Source organism: Lucilia sericata, unplaced genomic scaffold, assembly GCF_015586225.1.
Source record: "Lucilia sericata isolate MDLA Ls3-8-SP2 unplaced genomic scaffold, ASM1558622v1 Contig000875F_arrow, whole genome shotgun sequence".
In the NCBI taxonomy this organism is placed as follows: domain Eukaryota; kingdom Metazoa; phylum Arthropoda; class Insecta; order Diptera; family Calliphoridae; genus Lucilia; species Lucilia sericata.
The window spans coordinates 197728-209651 of NW_023994866.1; the positions used below are offsets into that span (position 1 = coordinate 197728).

At 32.0% G+C, this 11924-nt stretch overlaps 1 protein-coding gene across 1 annotated transcript in view; it reads right to left on the minus strand.

The window, feature by feature from the left end:
- Positions 1 to 9359, minus strand: part of LOC119608717 (protein eyes shut-like) — a 47748-nt gene extending 38389 nt beyond the window's left edge. Inside the window, exons 1-2 of the mRNA XM_037963237.1 lie at positions 9340 to 9359; positions 3643 to 5507 (exon numbers count right to left, since the gene is read on the minus strand). Coding sequence (XP_037819165.1) covers positions 3643 to 4736 — 1094 coding nt within the window. The 5' untranslated portion in view covers positions 4737 to 5507; positions 9340 to 9359. The remainder of the gene's footprint in view (positions 1 to 3642; positions 5508 to 9339) is intronic.
- Between the last annotated feature and the right edge of the window lie 2565 nt (positions 9360 to 11924).

The window sequence follows — 11924 nt, forward strand, 5'->3', positions numbered from 1 at the left end:
AGTCTAGTCTATAGTCTAGTCTATAGTCTAGTCTATAGTCTAGTCTATAGTCTAGTCTATAGTCTAGTCTATAGTCTAGTCTATAGTCTAGTCTATAGTCTAGTCTATAGTCTAGTCTATAGTCTAGTCTATAGTCTAGTCTATAGTCTAGTCTATAGTCTAGTCTATAGTCTAGTCTATAGTCTAGTCTATAGTCTAGTCTATAGTCTAGTCTATAGTCTAGTCTATAGTCTAGTCAGTATAGTCTAGTCTATAGTCTAGTCTATAGTCTAGTCTATAGTCTAGTCTATAGTCTAGTCTAGTCTATAGTCTAGTCTAGTCTATAGTCTAGTCTAGTCTAGTCATGTCTAGTCTAGTCTATAGTCTAGTCTAGTCTATAGTCTAGTCTAGTCTATAGTCTAGTCTAGTCTATAGTCTAGTCTAGTCTATAGTCTAGTCTATAGTCTAGTCTATAGTCTAGTCTAGTCTAGTCTATAGTCTAGTCTATAGTCTAGTCTATAGTCTAGTCTATAGTCTAGTCTAGTCTAGTCTATAGTCTAGTCTATAGTCTAGTCAGTCTAGTATAGTCTAGTCTATAGTCTAGTCTAGTCTATAGTCTAGTCTATAGTCTAGTCTATAGTCTAGTCTATAGTCTAGTCTATAGTCTAGTCGATAGTCTAGTCTATAGTCTAGTCTATAGTCTAGTCTATAGTCAGTCTATAGTCTAGTCTATAGTCTAGTCTATAGTCTAGTCTATAGTCTAGTCTATAGTCTAGTCTATAGTCTAGTCTATAGTCTAGTCTATAGTCTAGTCTATAGTCTAGTCTATAGTCTAGTCTATAGTCTAGTCTATAGTCTAGTCTATAGTCTAGTCTATAGTCTAGTCTATAGTCTAGTCTATAGTCTAGTCTATAGTCTAGTCTATAGTCTAGTCTATAGTCTAGTCTATAGTCTAGTCTATAGTCTAGTCTATAGTCTAGTCTATAGTCTAGTCTATAGTCTAGTCTATAGTCTAGTCTATAGTCTAGTCTATAGTCTAGTCTATAGTCTAGTCTATAGTCTAGTCTATAGTCTAGTCTATAGTCTAGTCTATAGTCTAGTCTATAGTCTAGTCTATAGTCTAGTTAGTCTAGTCTATAGTCTAGTCTATGTTAGCTAAGTCTATAGTCTAGTCTATAGTAGTCTATAGTCTAGTCTATAGTCTAGTCATAGTCTAGTCTATAGTCTAGTCTATAGTCTAGTCTATAGTCTAGTCTATAGTCTAGTCTATAGTCTAGTCTATAGTCTAGTCTATAGTCTAGTCTATAGTCTAGTCTATAGTCTAGTCTATAGTCTAGTCTATAGTCTAGTCTATAGTCTAGTCTATAGTCTAGTCTATAGTCTAGTCTATAGTCTAGTCTATAGTCTAGTCTATAGTCTAGTCTATAGTCTAGTCTATAGTCTAGTCTATAGTCTAGTCTATAGTCTAGTCTATAGTCTAGTCTATAGTCTAGTCTATAGTCTAGTCTATAGTCTAGTCTATAGTCTAGTCTATAGTCTAGTCTATAGTCTATAGTCTATAGTCTAGTCTAGTCTAGTCTATAGTCTAGTCTGTAGTCTAGTCTATAGTCTAGTCTATAGTCTAGTCTATAGTCTAGTCTATAGTCTAGTCTATAGTCTAGTCTATAGTCTAGTCTATAGTCTAGTCTATAGTCTAGTCTATAGTCTAGTCTATAGTCTAGTCTATAGTCTAGTCTATAGTCTAGTCTATAGTCTAGTCTATAGTCTAGTCTATAGTCCAGTCAATAGTTAAGTCCATAGTCTAGTCTATAGTCTAGGTATAGTCTATGGTGTAGTCTGAAGTCTAGTCTATACTTGTGTCTATCGACTAGACTACATAGAGGGAAAAGGAAATATACCTGCCTGGTATCAAATTGACACCAAAGAGTTTATAATTTTTTAATAACATCCGTTGTCAAAGTGTATACTTACGTACGACAACACTATGTAATGTTGAATACGCATCCGTTGTCTAAATGTTTACTTACGTGGTAAGTTCACTATTGGCAACGGATTGTTTGTCAATAGTGAGCTTACCACGTTTGTTAACATTCAGACAACGGATGTGTGGTTATAGTTCAGTTTATCTATTAATATATGTATTGTCAAGCCTATCGATTTATATAGGCGAATTTATTGACTGGTATATAGTGGAGTTTATTGTTTATGTAGTCTAAAGTGCAATCTGTAGACCAGTATTTGAACAGTCTGTATTCTAGTCTATGGACCTGTCCATCTATACTAGAATATATAAACGTGTGTACTTGCGAATCTATAAGTTTAACCTGTGAACTTGTTGCTAAGATTTGTCTAAGTCTCCTAAGTAATATTTGAATTAAATTAAACTACTAATAGCAGTTTTCCTGTCAAAAAGTAATTAGTTTAACTTAAACACTAATTTTTCTTACTTTTAAGTTCATTAATTTAATTATTATTAATTTATCAAGTCGATATTTTCAATACCAAATATATCTTTTTAATGATCATCTCGAGATTTGAAAGTTCAAGTATATTTTCAAGATCAGATTGATCATTCAGTGATCACATTAGTCTTTTCAAGGTCATTTTGATCTTTAAAATATTATATCGATCATTTAAATTATAATCTTGAGATTGAAATGATCAATAATAAATTTATCTTTTTAATGATCATCTCGAAATTTGAAAGTTTTAGTTGATTTTTCAAGATCAGATTCATCAGATCAGTGATCAGATTGGTCTTTTCAAGGTCATTTTTTTCCTTAAAATAGTAGATGATTCTTATGATCTTGAGATTGAAATGATCTTAAGCTGTTCAGATTGATCTATTCCAATTCAGAATCAGATCGATTCAAGATCATATAGATCCTTTGAAGATGAGGTTGGTTTTTTCAAAGTCTAGTTGATCTTATAAAGCTTATACTGATACTTTGAGTACCAGATTGATCTTGAGCAAATATTTACTTTTGTATGATCATCTCGAAATTTGAACGTTTTAGTTGATTTTTCAAGATCAGATTGATCAGATCAGTGATCAGATTGGTCTTTTCAAGGTCATTTTTTTCCTTAAAATAGTAGATGATTCTTATAATCTTGAGATTGAAATGATCTTAAGCTGATCAGATTGATCTATTCCAATCCAGAATCAGATCGATTCAAGATCATATAGATCCTTTGAAGATGGGGTTGGTTTTTTTCAAAGTCTAGTTGATCTTATAAAGCTTATATTAATACTTTGAGTACCAGATTGATCTTGAGCAAATATTTACTTTGGTTGTAGATCAGATTGGTAATATCGGTTCAATGTTTGTCAAATTAGGTTGTCTTTCCAGATCAATTTGATAAATTTACTTCAGAGTACTAGGGTCGAGATCTAATTGATCTGTTCTTAGGTAAATATTTTTATGAATGATATTCTGGTGATCTTGTTCTGATCTTCTGAATTGTTACAACCTGTTCTTAACATTATAAGTTCACTGGGTTAGGCCACACAATCTATTACTCCTTTTTAACTTAAGAAAAAACTAGGTTACCAATATGCCACTATAAAGGCAAAAAATATGGATTATTATTAATAATACAATACACACACAAACATACATATATGTATATGTACATTAAAATTGAGAATGGAAAATAACTCACCTATTTAGACCGTCAATACAAACGCCAAAGACACAAGGATTACTGAGGCAAGCAAAGCCAGCATGACCGCAACCGAATAAGCTGAACATCGACACTAAAGCCAATAGCCAAATGACATTCGAGGAAGAGTATAAATAGTAGCAGGATTTGTTGGTGACATTTGAAGACGAGGAGTGGGTGGTGGTTTTCCAAAATTTAAAACTGCTTAAGCTGTTGTCCATTTCATGATAAAGGGCTGAGTGTTTGTAGGTGCTCGTGGTGCTGGTGGTGGTGGTTTGAGTGTTAGTGGCAATAACTTTCTGACGACGATGTTCATGATGTATTAACGATGGTGATGACAATGAGGCCGCTGATAATGTTGAGGTTATGATGATGTCTTTATCATTATTATTATTGTTGATGGTGTTGCTTAAACAGGAAGTTTTAGCTGCTGCTGGTGTTGATGTTACTCTCAAGGATGTTACATTATCATTATTGTCGTCGTCTTTATTTTCTTCATCATTATTTTTGTTATTCCTGCTGCTGCTGTTGTTGGTTGTTGTTTTATTATTGTAAACATATGATAGCAACGTATTTCCGGTGTTAATATCATTGGAAATTGTTGACTTTACAAATGTTGCTGTTGTTGCTGCTTGTTGTTGTTGCTGCTGTGTCTGTACTGATGATTGAACATATTTGTCGTTGTTATTTTGCAGGTGGCATTTTAACTCAGTTTGTTGTAGCTGCTGTTGTTGTTGCAAAGGATCTCGTTGTATTTCCTTTAATTTGTTAGTTTCTTCGTTTGCTGCTGTAGATGTTTGTGTTTTTAATGATATCGTCAATGGTGCTGCTAATGATGATAATAATGGCGATAATGATGACGATGATGATAATGTTGTTGACAAAGTTGTCATCATTAGTGGTGGTGTTGCAGTTGTTATTGTTGATGTTTTCAATGTTTTCTTAACTATTCTGCTATCATAGTTATATTGCATAGTTTTAGGAGTTTTGTATTTTAGGGATTTTTCAATATTTTCTTTTTGATTTGTACATTCATCATGTAATTGGGTTTTATTTATAAATAGTTTTCGTTTAAATTCGCTGTTATTTTTCATTTTTTTAAAGTTTAAGTTTTTTCTCAAGCTTTTTGCAATCTACTTGAAAGGATATACGTTTCAAGTAAATAATCAGAATTTGTTTTTTTTTTTTTGAGAGCAAAACGGTGTGTGTGTCTTTTGTATCCTTGTGTTTTTTTACATGCATACATGCAAGAGTATGAAGTAAATGTTCGTTGATGTCATTGATTGATTGATTATTGTTACTCTGTGTGTGTGTATTCTTTTTAAAAAAATTGTAAAACAGAAAACGTGTGAGTGACTTCTTTTTTAAGGGCGGTGGTGTTGGTGGTAGCTAGTGTTTTCCAATAGTTGTTGTAGCACTTAAATGTTATGGTGATGCTCTTTTGATCCATGCAAATCCTCTTAACAGCTTAAAGACAAACTTGTCTTTTGCTGCAAAAGCAATCCTTTTGCTGCAATAGCAATCCCTGCGTGCAGCAGCGTATTCTTCTTTTCTTCCAATTATTCTATATTTTATACTGTTTATTTCAATTTTCCGTTAATAGTTGTCGCAGTTTATATTGCTATTTCTGACTATTTCCCTTAATACCTTCTGTGTTTATAGGATTGCTTTTGCTTTTTAAATAAATTGTTTATTTCCTTTAAGGATATTAATTGTTTATGTTGTTTCTTTCTCTGTTGTCCTTGTTGCATCCTTTTTTCGTTTTATTTTCCTCTGTTTTCTATAATCGAAGTGACTATTTTTATATTTGTCCTTCTTCTTGGAAATCGTTTTAAATATTGACTTGTAAATTTTTTAATTGGTTGCTATAAAGACACAAATAAAAATGTGAATGAGAAGGTGAGTAGAAGTTATAGTATAAGGAACAGTGTAAAAAAAAAAACAGCATCATCCTTACATACACATATTATTTACTCAAAATGTGTCGTAACTCAAGTTATCTATATCAGTCTATATTAATAAAATCTTACTTTGTCTAAAAGTTATTTAGGAAAATGTCACATTCAAAGCCATTATTTTCAAGACTATGATGTTTGAGTTACATCAGTCTTACAGCAAATATGTGCTATATACGTATGTTTGTAAGTATTAAAATTAATACGAACTGATAATTAATTGTAAAAATGTTTCATTGATTAAGTGTTTTTGAAAAAGCATCAAATTGCATAAAATGTATAAAAAGAACTTAATTAAAATGTAGTGCTTTCAATTGTTTTTTGTTGTTATTGCTGCAATTTAAATTACATGTTATGCAGCCCTTATTTATAAATCAACTTGTTTAATTGAATGCGATTATTAGTAATTATTTTAAGTAGTTGCAAAAAAATTAAATAGTTTTTCAAAACTACAATATTTTTGGAACGTTTTAATTAAATACATCAGTTCTAGTTTAATTCTAGTTCAATTCTAGTTCAGTTCTAATTCAGTTCTAGATCAGTTCTAGTTCAGTTCTAGTTCAGTTCTAGTTCAGTTCTAGTTCAGTCTAGTTCAGTTCTAGTTCAGTTCTAGTTCAGTTCTAGTTCAGTTCTAGTTCAGTTCTAGTTCAGTTCTAGTTCAGTTCTAGTTCAGTTCTAGTCAGTTCTAGTTCAGTTCTAGTCAGTTCTAGTTCAGTTCTAGTTCAGTTCTAGTTCAGTTCTAGTTCAGTTCTAGTTCAGTTCAGTCAGTTCTAGTTCAGTTCTAGTCAGTTCTAGTTCAGTTCTAGTTCAGTTCTAGTTCAGTTCTAGTTCAGTTCTAGTTCAGTTCTAGTCAGTTCTAGTTAGTTCTAGTTCAGTTCTAGTTCAGTTTTTTTTCTAGTTCAGTTCTAGTTCAGTTCTAGTTCAGTTCTAGTTCAGTTCTAGTTCAGTTCTAGTCGTTCTAGTTCAGTCTAGTTCAGTTCTAGGTTCAGTTCTAGTTCAGTTCTAGTTCAGTTCTAGTTCAGTTCTAGTTTCAGTTCTAGTTCAGTTCTAGTTCAGTTCTAGTTCAGTTCTAGTTCAGTCTAGTTCCGTTCTAGTTCAGTTCTAGTTCCGTTCTAGTTCAGTTCTAGTTCCGTTCTAGTTCAGTTCTAGTTCAGTTCTAGTTCAGTTCTAGTTCAGTTCTAGTTCCGTTGTAGTCGTTCTAGTTCAGTTCTAGTTCAGTTCTAGTTCAGTTCTAGTTCAGTTTAGTTCTAGTTTAGTTCAGTTGTAGTTCAGTTTCTAGTTCAGTTCTAGTTCAGTTCTAGTTCAGTTCTAGTTCAGTTCTAGTTTCAGTTCTAGTTCAGTTCTAGTTCATTTCTAGTTTCAGTTCAGTTCAGTTCTAGTTCAGTTCTAGTTCAGTTCTAGGTTCCGTCTGAGTTCAGTTCTAGATTCAGTTCTAGGTTCAGGTCTAGTTCAGTTCTAGTTCAGTTTCTTCTAGCTTCAGTTCTTAGTTCAGTTCTAGTTCAGTTCTTAGTTTCAGTTCTAGTTCAGTTCTTAGTTCAGTTCTAGTTCAGTTCTAGTTCAGTTTCTAGTTCAGTTCTTAGTTCAGTATCTAGTTCCAGTTCTAGTTCAGTTCTAGTTCAGTTCTAGTTCAGTTCTAGTTCAGTTCTAGTTCAGTTCTAGTTCAGTTCTAGTTCAGTTCTAGTTCAGTTCTAGTTCAGTTCTAGTTCAGTTGTAGTTCAGTTGTAGTTCAGTTCTAGTTCAGTTCTAGTTCAGTTCTAGTTCAGTTCTAGTTCAGTTCTAGTTCAGTTCTAGTTCAGTTCTAGTTCAGTTCTAGTTCAGTTCTAGTTCAGTTCTAGTTCAGTTCTAGTGCAGTTCTAGTTCAGTTGTAGTTCAGTTCTAGTTCAGTTCTAGTTCAGTTCTAGTTCAGTTCTAGTTCAGTTCTAGTTCAGTTCTAGTTCAGTTCTAGTTCAGTTCTAGTTCAGTTCTAGTTCAGTTCTAGTTCAGTTCTAGTTCAGTTCTAGTTCAGTTCTAGTTCAGTTCTAGTTCAGTTCTAGTTCAGTTCTAGTTCAGTTCTAGTTCAGTTCTAGTTCAGTTCTAGTTCAGTTCTAGTTCAGTTCTAGTTAGTTGCAGTTCTAGTTCAGTTCTAGTTCAGTTCTAGTTCAGTTCTAGTTCAGTTCTAGTTCAGTTCTAGTTCAGTTCTAGTTCAGTTCTAGTTCAGTTCTAGTTCAGTTCTAGTTCAGTTCTAGTTCAGTTCTAGTTCAGTTCTAGTTCAGTTCTAGTTCAGTTCTAGTTCAGTTCTAGTTCAGTTCTAGTTCAGTTCTAGTTCAGTTCTAGTTCAGTTCTAGTTCAGTTCTAGTTCAGTTCTAGTTCAGTTCTAGTTCAGTTCTAGTTCAGTTCTAGTTCAGTTCTAGTTTCAGTTCTAGTTCAGTTCTAGTTCAGTTCTAGTTCAGTTCTAGTTCAGTTCTAGTTTAATTCAATATTATAAAGACACAATTTTTGTAACATAAATATTTTGTTGACATTAATTGATTACAAATTTATGCAGATTTTTTTTTTTTTTTTTGGTATCCACTTAGAGTGTAGAAAAATAAATTTCTTTTCGTTTTGGCCGAATTTTGTGATTTAATTGATTCTTTCAAAAACAATGACCTTGAAGTCAAAGTTATTAATATAGATAGTATCACTTGTCATTGTGTATTATCTTTGTAAATTTTATTGTCTGTTTTCGATTTTTTTTCTTTTTTTAACAACATAAGTAAGTCTTAATAAACCATTAATTTGATAACGAACTATTTATAATATATTAAATTATGTTATTTAAAGCCAAAATAAAACCAAAATATAAAGAGAAGAAAATAAATCATTTAGGCTATTTATAATAGACAAAAAAGTGTAAAAAGCTGATGTTGTAAAAGAGAAAAATTAAAGGACTGTGAGCAGTTAAATTAGTTTAATAATAAAAAGGGTTTTTTTTTTAAATGTATTTTTTATATAAGCCTTTGAAAATTTTTAAAATTTATTATGAATAATTCCACATATTTATAAATATGGAAAATTAATATAATTTATATAATAGTTAAGTGCAATTTTTGTACTAGTTTTAATAGTCTCAGACATTGGAAAATCATGAATGTTGATAAAGCCTATTGATTTTTACTAGACACACAATTTTCTTGTTATCATTATTTACCCTCTTAGACATATACATCAATTTATATACACATACAATAAACTCAACATGGTGTTAGACTCACGCACACTACCACAAGTTGATAAACAACTTAAGCAAAAATTTAACTAAATAAACAACACAATATAGTTTATATTTAAACAACTACTATAACAGCAACCAAATCAACAACTTCCCTTTCCGTTAGCTCTAACTATAAATACATCTATATTAGGGGGTTCATATTGAAATGTTTTGTTGTCACTCCTGTTCCATCAGAAAAAAAAACCAGAAAGGAATATTTTGAATCGTCAAATATTTCTAACTGCTACGAACTATATTTGTAAATCTATCGTCACAACAAAGAGTAATTCAGACAAATCCCGTATGGCCCAAGCTTCTCCCAAGTAAGAAAAAAAGTTACACCCTAATATACATATATCTCAGAGTACAACAACCTCTGTAATAAATTTGTTACATGGGCTAATGTTTTTTGAGGACTTCTCTTTGAAATCACACAACTGTAATACACACTTATATTTTCTTCTTCTCTCTATATAGTGCATGTGAATTGGTATTTGTATAAGAGCGTACATATACTGCCACTTTGTTTAGTTTAAGGTTTTTCTAGGTTGTTTTTCCTAGTTTTTTGTGTTTCTGCATATTAGATGAATAACATGATTTACGTTTTGCCACAAATTTTTCCTTTTTTTCATCGCTCTCTCACAAGTTTTTCATTTCCTCTAGCTCTTGTAACATTTTTCCTTTTCTTCTTACACTTTGCATTTTTTTTGTACCAACAAAAAAGATCATAGAGAAAAATTTTGGTTAAGTGGGCTAGAGGTGTGCGGAGGCACTGAAATGCATAAAAAAGGATACAAATTTCATTCATTTTGTTAGCAATGTTGAAGAAAAAAAGGAGTATATAGCATAAATTATTTGTCAAGAGCATCTAGAGTATAAATACACTGTTTGCTAATGGGAGGAAATAAAGAAGAGCTACAAGTTAATTTCTCTAAGTTAAGCTTTAAATGATTCGGTAATTAAAATTATATAAATATTAACATCTTATTAAGAATCATTAAACAAATTCTGAAATAATTGTATTATGTGATATCCTATGAGTTTATGTGATTTTCGAAAAGTTGTATTGATGTAATTCAGAAACGATTCTCTGTTCTAGTTCAGTTCTGGTACAGTTCTAGTTAGTTTAGTTCAGTTTCTAGTTCAGTTCTAGTCAGTTCTAGTTCAGTTCTAGTTCAGTTCTAGTATTCTAGTTCAGTTCTAGTTTCAGTTCTAGTTCAGTTCTAGTTCAGTTCTAGTTCAGTTCTAGTTCAGTTCTAGTTCAGTTCTAGTTCAGTTCTAGTTCAGTTCTAGTCAGTTCTAGTCAGTTCTAGTTCAGTTCTAGTTCAGTTCTAGTTCAGTTCTAGTTCAGTTCTAGTTCAGTTCTAGTTCAGTTCTAGTTCAGTTCAGTTCTAGTTCAGTTCTAGTTCAGTTCTAGTTCAGTTCTAGTTCAGTTCTAGTTCAGTTCTAGTACAGCTCTAGTTCAGTTCTAGTTCAGTTCTAGTTCAGTTCTAGTTCAGTTCTAGTTCAGTTCTAGTTCAGTTTAGTTCAGTTCTAGTTCAGTTCTAGTTCAGTTCTAGTTCAGTTCTAGTTCAGTTCTAGTTCAGTTCTAGTTCAGTTCTAGTTCAGTTCTAGTTCAGTTCTAGTTCAGTTCTAGTTCAGTTCTAGTTCAGTTCTAGTTCAGTTCTAGTTCAGTTCTAGTTCAGTTCTAGTTCAGTTCTAGTTCAGTTCTAGTTCAGTTCTAGTTCAGTTCTAGTTCAGTTCTAGTTCAGTTCTAGTTCAGTTCTAGTTCAGTTCTAGTTCAGTTCTAGTTCAGTTCTAGTTCAGTTCTAGTTCAGTTCTAGTACAGCTCTAGTTCAGTTCTAGTTCAGTTCTAGTTCAGTTCTAGTTCAGTTCTAGTTCAGTTCTAGTTCAGTTCTAGTTCAGTTCTAGTTCAGTTCTAGTTCAGTTCTAGTTCAGTTCTAGTTCAGTTCTAGTTCAGTTCTAGTTCAGTTCTAGTTCAGTTCTAGTTCAGTTCTAGTTCAGTTCTAGTTCAGTTCTAGTTCAGTTCTAGTTCAGTTCTAGTTCAGTTCTAGTTCAGTTCTAGTTCAGTTCTAGTTCAGTTCTAGTTCAGTTTTTTTCTAGTTCAGTTCTAGTTCAGTTCTAGTTCAGTTCTAGTTCAGTTCTAGTTCAGTTCTAGTTCAGTTCTAGTTCAGTTCTAGTTCAGTTCTAGTTCAGTTCTAGTTCAGTTCTAGTTCAGTTCTAGTTCAGTTCTAGTTCAGTTCTAGTTCAGTTCTAGTTCAGTTCTAGTTCAGTTCTAGTTCTAGTTCAGTTCTAGTTCAGTTCTAGTTCAGTTCTAGTTCAGTTCTAGTTCAGTTCTAGTTCAGTTCTAGTTCAGTTCTAGTTCAGTTCTAGTTCAGTTCTAGTTCAGTTCTAGTTCAGTTCTAGTTCAGTTCTAGTTCAGTTCTAGTTCAGTTCTAGTTCAGTTCTAGTTCAGTTCTAGTTCAGTTCTAGTTCAGTTCTAGTTCAGTTCTAGTTCAGTTCTAGTTCAGTTCTAGTTCAGTTCTAGTTCAGTTCTAGTCAGTTCTAGTTCAGTTCTAGTTCAGTTCTAGTTCAGTTCTAGTTCAGTTCTAGTTCAGTTCTAGTTCAGTTCTAGTTCAGTTCTAGTTCAGTTCTAGTTCAGTTCTAGTTCAGTTCTAGTTCAGTTCTAGTTCAGTTCTAGTTCAGTTCTAGTTCAGTTCTAGTTCAGTTCTAGTTCAGTTCTTGTTCAGTTCTAGTTCAGTTCTGGCTCAGTTCTACTTCCATTTATAGTTTAGTTGTAGTTCAATGATATATAGCCCTTCTAGAGAAACAGTGTTACAAAAATTTTATATATGGATTATTTCTTAAAACATTTTCATTTTTATTTTAGCAGTTTTTCTAATTCTCTGTAAATTTATTTACTTTTTTTACTCATAAATACAGAAAAAAAATCTCTATGGTATTTTTAAAAACAAAACTATTAGTTTTTATGTAAAATATATGACAAAGTATGAGTTAAAATAAAAACTGGAAGAAAACATGCTGTCATCGTGTTTGATCTCCTTTTTTACAAAAAAAAAAAAAAAATAAAAAAAGAGTTGGCAGATTTTATTTGT